The sequence below is a fragment of the Colletotrichum scovillei genome, assembly GCF_011075155.1.
Source record: "Colletotrichum scovillei strain TJNH1 chromosome Unknown Contig00010, whole genome shotgun sequence".
NCBI classification, from domain to species: Eukaryota; Fungi; Ascomycota; class Sordariomycetes; order Glomerellales; family Glomerellaceae; genus Colletotrichum; species Colletotrichum scovillei.
The window spans coordinates 4781559-4790473 of record NW_023336268.1 but is presented as its reverse complement, the minus strand read 5'-3'; the positions used below and the strand labels follow the sequence as shown (position 1 = coordinate 4790473).

Sequence of the window (8915 nt, the reverse complement as noted above, 5' to 3'; positions counted from 1 at the left end):
CCGTTTTCCAATGACTACCTAGGATTTTCTTCGCTTGCTCAGGTTGCCGATGGCTGGGTGAAGTGATTAGATGGCATGTCATGGCTCGAATGGCTGGTCGTGCGTTCTCTGTGCGAATATCCGTACGAAGCCCAAGGGGAAAGATGCAGCTATGTCTGTTTTCGTACAGACACTTCCATCAGTAGCAAGGGTGGGTGAGTGGTAAGGACGACTGGAGGTAAGTACGAAGTACTCCGTACCTTACCCTTCCATGCCGACGTTGATGATGGGGGAGGGGTGCACGGTAAGGTAAGGTAAGGTAGCCGTTGACGTTACCGGGCCTGCCCTTGCTGCTCTGGATCTTAACGACTGCCTAAGATACCTGGTCTGGCCTGGCCTCGCCCATCCGCACCAAGATCTCGGGACCGGACGAGGTCAAAGCCAGCCGGCGTCTGGCAGTGGCCACCAAGGGTGTGTTCTGCCGGCGGGAGAGAAATTGGAAGGGAGATGGGGGTTGAAGACTGTCAGCGCCTGCGATGAAGTGAGTGAAGGAGCTTTGCCAAACACAGCTGCATCGCTTGAGAGGTGGGTTTGCGTCCGTAACTGTGATCTGTGCGCAACATCCCGGTCCTGAGGTGAACACCAAGTGATGACCAGCGGAGCGGCGCCGGCAGGCAATTTCCAACTAAGGTTGTCCAACTTCTACTGGGCCTCGCGAGTCGTCGGAGGTTGTCACTGCTCACCTCAGGCCAACAAGGTGTGTTCTACGGAGTACGTCTCCGAAGTATACCGAGGTCGGCTGCATTAGGTAAGCCCGGTGAGGAACCGTACTGCGTACTGCGTACCTAGGCAAAGTCACTAAGTACCTACTCACAGATCCACTTCAGGGTTGACCCCAAGCAGCACGGTCTGCCGATCAGAAGCTGACTTTAATCACATCGAGCAAGCACGGTTCACTGCTTGGCATGGCAGCAAGCTGGGGTTGACCTTCACCCGACATCCAAGAACGAAACGATGTATCCCTACGGAGTGAACAATGAGGAAAAGTGTCCACATGGTAAGATGATGATTAGGTATCCGTAGAAACATCAACGGGGTCATTGCAGAGAACTTTGTCAGAACGGTACGAACTTTTGTCAATTGCATCAAGCTAAATTGCTTGATAGGTGGTCTCGAATAATTCAGCCCAACTCGGCCACGGCAAAAGCAACAGTAACGACCACGGGAGCAGAACCTGCCTGTAAGACTTAGAAAAGCAAAAAGGAAACTCGCTGGTCGTCTGACTGAATGTCCCTTGAAGAAATTTGGGGCAAGTTGCACCCGTGGGAGGCAGACTACGGATAGACGGTATATCCGTACCTAGTAGGTGATGACGGGTCAGACTCAGACACGAGATTGGTCAAATAAGCCGAGACGCCCGAGTTCCTCACCTCATTACCTTAGAAAAGTCAAGGATAGGCACGTTCAGTATCTTACGGGTATTTACAATGTGGCGTACAGGTCAGTGTGGGAAAAGGCCATTGGCTAAGGTTGTTTTTCCATGCTGACGCCTTACGGACGCTATTTGGCTGACCCGCGCGGGAGAGCTTCCCAGATCCATGCCTTCCATTTGTTACCCTACTTTTTAGGTTAACAACAGAGGGAGGTAGTCGCCGTCAAACGACCCAACTTCTGTCATGGCAGAGGAACCTTGGTCGTCCGACGTCTCGCTCCTGGGGAAAAAAAACCACCCCAAGAGGAAAAGAAAGTTGACCCAAATTTGGAAAGACGAACAGATGATTAGAAGGAGGTCGGGAAATAGAAAAGACCTGGGAGCAAGCAGACGAAAAACAAAGCCAAAGCCAATTATTGACACACCCAAGACACCCACCCACGTCTTAGAGGTATGGAAGTTGGGACTTTGACATTGGACAGCAAAACGCCTAGCGCACGTAGCGCACCCACTGCGGCTACCCTGGCGCAGACATCTCACACGCTCGTCTAACCTTCTAAATCGAGCCATTGCAGGTCCCATTTGCCGCTGCGGTGCCGGTCGGGTTGGCTGTTGTCCTAAACTAAGGTATTGGTAATCCGTCATCCGAATGTACATTGCCCCAAAGTGCGTAATGAGGTAAGGTAAGGTAAGGTCAGATGTACGGAATTCTAGTGCTCATCCTCGTCCGCACACCCACTTCCATGTCTTGCCCCGGATACGGACTCGGAGCAATGAGAGACGACACAAAGCCGATGCGCGGCGGGGTTTGTCGACGACCCCATACCTGACGTACATCCGTAGGGTATTGCCTTCGTTCGTCGTGTTTTACGCTCGCCCGGGATTGGTTATCCCGGTGACATACGGACACTCCGTACGGATGGAACGAGAAGCAAGGTAGAGATTGTGGACACGGGATAACGTCGAGTCACCGCCATATCTCCCGTCGGCATAAATGGAAGGAATGGCAGGCAGGGTAAGGTAGACCGGACTCCCGTTACTTTAGACGCAATAAGTATGCAAGAACGGAGCCCGTATCCGTGAGGTACCTTGAGGGAAACGCCCTGAAGAAGATGCTCAAGGAAAGAGCTGTCATGATTTTCCTTGCTCGTCCCCAAGGCGGCACCCGCCTTACCTTGCCTCGCCTTACTGTGCCGTACCGTCCGTAGGAACGTCCAGGTAGGTACGTCTGTCTAGGTAAGGTAGCTACCTGCCTTACAGAAACCCTGAATACGTACCTACTCTTCCTGCCCCGGTTCCCCATGAGGCGCTCTTCTAGACCCGAATAAGATTAGATCCCCAAGACCCATACAGTACGTACCGAACCTGGCGCTTTCCCGACCACACACCATGCATCTCCACTCCCGTCTTGAACGACGAACGACAGCTCCAATTTCCAACGCCTTTTTTTTTTTCTCTCTCTCTCTCTCTTGTGCTCCCCTTCTTCTCCAATTATCGTCTCACCCAACCTGCTCACATTCTCTCCACCACCATAGCCAAGACTGGGCCACATGCGGACAAGCAGCGACAAGGATCCCGATCCTTTATTTTCAACCTCTTGGGGGAGTTCAAGGGACTTGTCATTCCCTCGCCATTTGTTGCACCTGGTTTCTTACGTTCTCCCTGGGTCTCCTCTCCTATCCGCCCTCCGTTTCGCGAATACGTCCTGTTCGTGCAATCTCTCTGCTGAACGCCGCCTGCACTTTGATGGAGACGGTCAACACCTAGCCCGTTCTAAACCGTCCTCCCGTGTCAATCTCTCGTCTTCACCTAACCTATCCGGGCATCTTGTTATTCTGCAATGCAGCGGTATGGATTGGCTTCCGCTTCCGCTTCCTTCGTTCCCAGTTTGAGTCGCCCGTCATTGTGGGCACTGCCCAAGCCGCCCGTTGAGAGCATCTAGTGTCCGGCTTCTTCTTCAAACGGTTTCCTTCTATCGAAGCACCTCAGTCTTCCAATTGGACTTGGGATTTCAGTACCGTTGCTGGCCCCCAATCTGGCTTGCTGTCGATGCTGCCAAGAGAGAACGGACGAATTGAAAGAGAGAAAAAAAAAAAAGCAAATAACAAAAGAATGAGAAATAATCGCTTCATATCCTTGGACAGGGCAGCGTCACAGCCCATCGGACCAACATCAAGTTCTTGTTGCTCTGCCTGTCCAATGCCGGGCTAGGTTTGCTACGCAAAACCGCCGTCCCGACGTACTGGCTCCCGGCCCAACACTGCCATTTCCTGGGGCCCAGTGGTCAGTCACCTACTGCAACTTGGACAACCTCAAGAGGGCATGGATACAGGATGCCACACACACACACACACACACACACACATACGCACACACATTCAACCATACACAGGCTTCCTCGGCACACACACACACACACTGGCTGCTAGGTCCAGCATCCTACTACCACATCATTTCATCTTTCCTCGGTGTTCTCTTGCGCGCGCAGCGGTTCCTCAGTCCTAGCTTGCTGGATTATCACCTCGTCGAATCGATGATCGAATGCCCTCAACTCAGGGTACTCAGACATACAAATACGGCCCCTGGTTCCCCGTTCACGTCGAAACTGCTGCCCCAATAGGGAATAAGGTCAATTGAGGTCCCATTACCCACTCTTTCCCGATCACAGACCGGCTGGGACGGGTTCAAGTCAAGGGCTCCCCTCCCCGTCACCAACTTCCGTGGACCGTCGTCTTCTTCCCTGAGCCCTTCCCCGAGGCCCAGCACCAACACAGATACCTAGTACTACCTTACTGTGCAAGGTAGGTAGCTGACCCAGAAACCCAGAAACCCAGAACCCAAGGGCCCGTCTCTGACGGCCAGCCAGGGCTCGAGCGATGTCATCCATGATCCATCCTCTACTTTCCACACCTCTCTCACCTAGCAGTGCTTTAGTGCGCACTAGCCATAGCCCTGCAGCCCGTCTCAAGCTTGAAGCAGGGACGTTGACCCGGGCGTTTTCGTTACGGCTGCCAATGCTTTTGCTGGAAATGCTGGAGCCTATCGATCCCTTCCCCGTCCCCGCCACAGCCCCATGTCTTTCTTCACTCGTCAACTGTGCCCGTCTGCCCATCATCCCCCTCTACTCTGTACAGGTACCTCAGCACGCTCAGCAACCCTCCTCACTCACTCTTACTCTCGCTCTCATTCTCACTCCCCAAGGTCCCATTAAATTCTGGATTGCATGTCACTCTCACTCGCTCACACACCTCTAGCAGCGTGCCTCCGCTCTGCGCGCGCTTTCGCTCTTACACCATGCGCTAGGAACTCTCTCGCCCGCTCTCACCCCCGTTTACACCCCCTCCCTCTCCGCTCCCAAGCAAAAGTCTGCCCTCGTTCCCCATCTTATACACGCCCCCTTATTCCACCCCCGATGTGTTGCGATCACACCCCCACACCCTCCTCTCCATAACATAACAGTTTACACTCAATGGGCGCTGGTACCTTACTCTGTTCTCCATCCTGGCCTGGTCACTCAATCCCATCTCTTACCCTGAACCCCCCTGCCCACCGTCTGGACTTACCTCCATGTAGTGTAGCTTGTCTCTTTGAACATGTCCGTCTCTTGTGTCTTCTCTCCTCTCATGCGATGAAAAAGGTACGTCCAGAGGTCGGGATCTGGGCTACCATCTCCACAGCTTTTCACTGCCCGCTTGCCATTTATAAGACAGTGCCCGCTCCTGGGCCTGTGAGGCTGAGATCTTTAACCTTCTGGTGATATCCAAGTTTAGCATCTGTGATCTCGTTGAACCAAAAGCCTCCACCTGGCAAGCAAGCAATCCTTCCTTCTCCAGACCTCAAAATCGTTGCCTGATCGTACTGGTCTCGTTATAAGTCGTCGATCCGGGTCTTCGATTATCAAACCTCGTCACTGGCTTGATACAACTCATCAACTGGTAACAACGCTTGGACATACACAGCAAGAGGTATACTCTTACACAAGTACATCTCGACATCAACTCTTCAACAACCTCGCCCGTATGTGCCATCCAGAGTTTCTTCATCGTCGTCCTTCTTCTTTATCAATGGCTTCCAGTTTTTCTGAGCAGGGTTGCGAGGACTCTTACTCACTTCCACCCAGATCTAGAGCAGGGAGCCGTGTATCAGCTACTGCTGCTCAATTCGCCAACATCCAACTAGTCGATTCCCCCAGAACGCTACCGTTAGAGTCCAGCCCCTCGGTCAGATCTGAGGCTCTCCATTCCTCCGGCTATATCAGTCCCAACCCGCCCAACTCCGCAACCTTTCTCTCAACCTCCAACTCACAAGGATACTCGCCCTTCCCTCTCCTACCTCCTGAGATCTTGAACGCAGCAGAGTGGAACGAACACGAGGTACATCACACTTCGGATTCGACCCCTCTAGTCAGAGTGGACCCCGCCCAGGACTACTCTTCCAACCAGTCCTCTCCGCCACTGCGAACTGGAGCAAGCATGAGGTGCGCTTCCAACATTGTACCAGCCACTAGACTATAAAGACCATCTAACACTTCCTCCTTCTTCAGCACTGTTGCTATTCCATTTGACCCTTCGTTCACCATGGGAAGCCGATCAGCATTCACTTGGCCTGGTAATTAACCTTCCATTTCAACTCCCCTCTTGTGCCCTTCTGGGATCCTCTAACAATCTCAACTTGAAGGTCTCGACAACCCCGAAGCAAGCGGATCATTACTTGGCCACAACCTCTCTTCCCTCGGACACCATCACCAAGACGCCAGCCTCACACCACCAAGCGGTTCCAGATCAGTAACAGCAAGTCCGCCACGGGGAACTTTGACACCAGAGCAGAGGGAATTAAAGAAGCAGAGAGACATGGCTCGTCGAGACTCCAAGGCATCACAACGCGTCCATAGAGCCGGTAGCAACCCCTACATCCATTCGCCTCCCCTCAGCCTACCCGACGTCTCTTCAACAATGGGCGTACCCGTGTACACGACAGCACCGGCGCCAATCTCCCTCCTCGCAGAGCCGGCAACTTCAATGGGATCATCATCATACCTCCCCTCTTACAGCCCGCCTCTGTCAGACCATGGCTACCAGAGCGGATACCCACCGATGGCCCAGGCCTACAGCATGGGTGGCATGGACTACTCCAACCAGTTCCAACCGCCAGCACAATACGGGTATGTTACGAGAGAGACGGGGATGGCCCAGGAAAGACGCTTTGAAACTAACAAGAACCAACGCAGAAGCCGACACTCAATGCCTGTTGGACAAGACCCGAGCCTGATGTATGGCGTGCCGCCATCGATGGGCCCCGGAGCCCCAGACCAAGGGGGGCACGTCAGAGTGGTGCAGAGCCGGCCTAAACCTCAATGCTGGGAACACGGCTGCAACGGAAGACAATTTTCAACCTTTAGCAACCTCCTGAGGCATCAAAGAGAAAAGTCTGGGCAGGCGACCAAGGCCACATGCCCTAATTGCGGCGCCGAATTCACGAGGACGACGGCAAGGAACGGCCACCTTCTCCACGACAAGTGCAAGCAGCGCCGAAACACGTGAGTGCTGTTGGTCGTTGGAACCAACAGCACGCGGGAAAGGGGAGAGAAAACCAGCAACAACAATAACAACAACAAAAGTCCCTTTTTCCAACACACACACACACACATACGCAAGCCACGCAAGGACCTTACGGCCGTGCTATTTGCGGATGGAGGGGGGGAAAAACCAGATCCGTTTTACCATTCGAACTGTACATGTTTGGGGCATTTGAGCATTTACTTAAACAGGAAACGAGAGAAGCCGAGGAGGGATACAAAAATATCGCTGGAAAGGAGGGGGGAGTCACATAGGTAGAAGTTGTCCAATGAGCTTCTTATTGGCACATTTTTTGGTCCTTTTATTTGGGTTATCTGGGCTTTTTTACCGGGGCGGTGTTTTTTTGGTTTGTTTTCGCTTCGTCATCTTTCTTCGTTCTCACGACAATTCTGGAAGGCTTTTGTTTACGGGGGAAGCAGCGGGAGACGATCAAAATCGTCTAGATGGCACATCTTCTTCTCTTCATCTTTTTCGATACCGATGTCGATATCGATAGAAACTTGAAATATACCCTTTCACTAGCGTCAAAAGAACGCAATCTTTCTACATACACGTTCCAATCTCGCTCTCGCTCTCTCTCTCAGTGCATCGGCATCAAAATTAGGGACATGCAGCAACTCTCGTTGAAGATCGAAGTAAATGCAGTCCGTCAAAATTAGAAAACTCATTGTCCGTCTTACCAACGTCGTCTCGTCTCGTCTCGTCTTACAACCCATCTGTAAGACGGACATGGCACCCGGCTTCCGTGGAGAAACCCTTTTTTTCTCCCCCTTCGTGGTTATTTTTGACTAGTAACAAGTAACAACAGTGCGCGTGCTCCGTAGACTGACTTAGCGGACATGGCATCCGAACATCGTAGGCGTGAGAAAACAAATCTTGTTGCCTTGAAGGATAAATTACAAGCATCCTTGAACGCACGTCATAGCGAATAATCAATTTTTTTTTCACTTTCGCTCTTTCGCTCTCTCGCTCTCATATCCGCCTTATCGTTAGTCTACATGTGAAAGACATTACTAGGGGGAGGGGGGCCTGGCGGAAGTGGTGAAGCGGGAGAAGGGAAAAAAAGAAAAAGCCTCTGCAACCCCGGCACTTTTTCGCTTGAACCCCTGGCAATCTCGAAATTGGGTGAGTCGCCCGCAACCGGCAGCCCGCAATGTCTCTCAAGTTCCCTCACGCCCACCCCACCCCTTTCTCTGTTTCGGGCATTTGTTACCACCGACCGTGGAAACGACCAAGCTATCCAAGCTAGGGCCCTTGAATCTCATGAGTGAGCGAGCGAGAGCGGGGAGGGAGAAATGGCCACTAATCAAAACAATGGGAACTTCGAAGAGGGGCGGGCCCAAGGAACAATTGTTGTTGGCGGCCGCCAAACGACGCCGTGACGCTGGGTCCCTTGTCAAGGCGGCCGCGGAGGCCAAGTATGTAAGAAGAGTGAAAACGAGGTTGGAAAGACGAACAGGGACCTGCCCTTCTCTCTCCCAAACATACAAAGGAGGGAACAATAAGCATCTTCGCTGGGAAGGGGTTTACGAGATGATAATGGAGCTCCCCCCGATCATGCGGCATAGTCTGGTAGGCTAGTTGGATTTGGAATGCGGTACTCCGTGAGGGAAAATGGGGACAACCAAGCTGGAAACATGAGTACATTACCTTGCGTTGCTTTACATCCGATGTCGTTGGATCTTTTGTCAACTCGTCAGAAATGGAGATACGACGGATTGTGGAGGGTTAGACGTCGGATGGACCAAGGTTTGGATGGATAAAGGAGGGGGGCGGCCACGACGTTTCCAGCGAGGGCTATGAGAGGAGAGGAAAGGTCCTAGCTTTCGGAGTCGCTCTCCGTCCATAGGGGAGACGCTGATGCATAAGCGCCAGCGCCAAGTAAGCTATGAGCCGGGGGCTTCCCAGTGATGTCAAGATCAGTCGAG

General features: G+C 52.6%; 1 protein-coding gene across 1 annotated transcript; it reads left to right on the top strand.

Annotated features, from left to right (window-relative positions):
- Positions 1-5475: 5475 nt before the first annotated feature.
- HER10_EVM0003282 (uncharacterized protein) lies at positions 5476-6951 on the top strand (the record flags this gene model as incomplete). The annotated part of the gene is made up of 4 exons (XM_035472964.1): positions 5476-5888; positions 5955-6019; positions 6089-6572; positions 6639-6951. The coding sequence occupies 4 exons, from the start codon at positions 5476-5478 to the stop codon at positions 6949-6951; spliced, it is 1275 nt and encodes a 424-aa protein (XP_035327785.1).
- Between the last annotated feature and the right edge of the window lie 1964 nt (positions 6952-8915).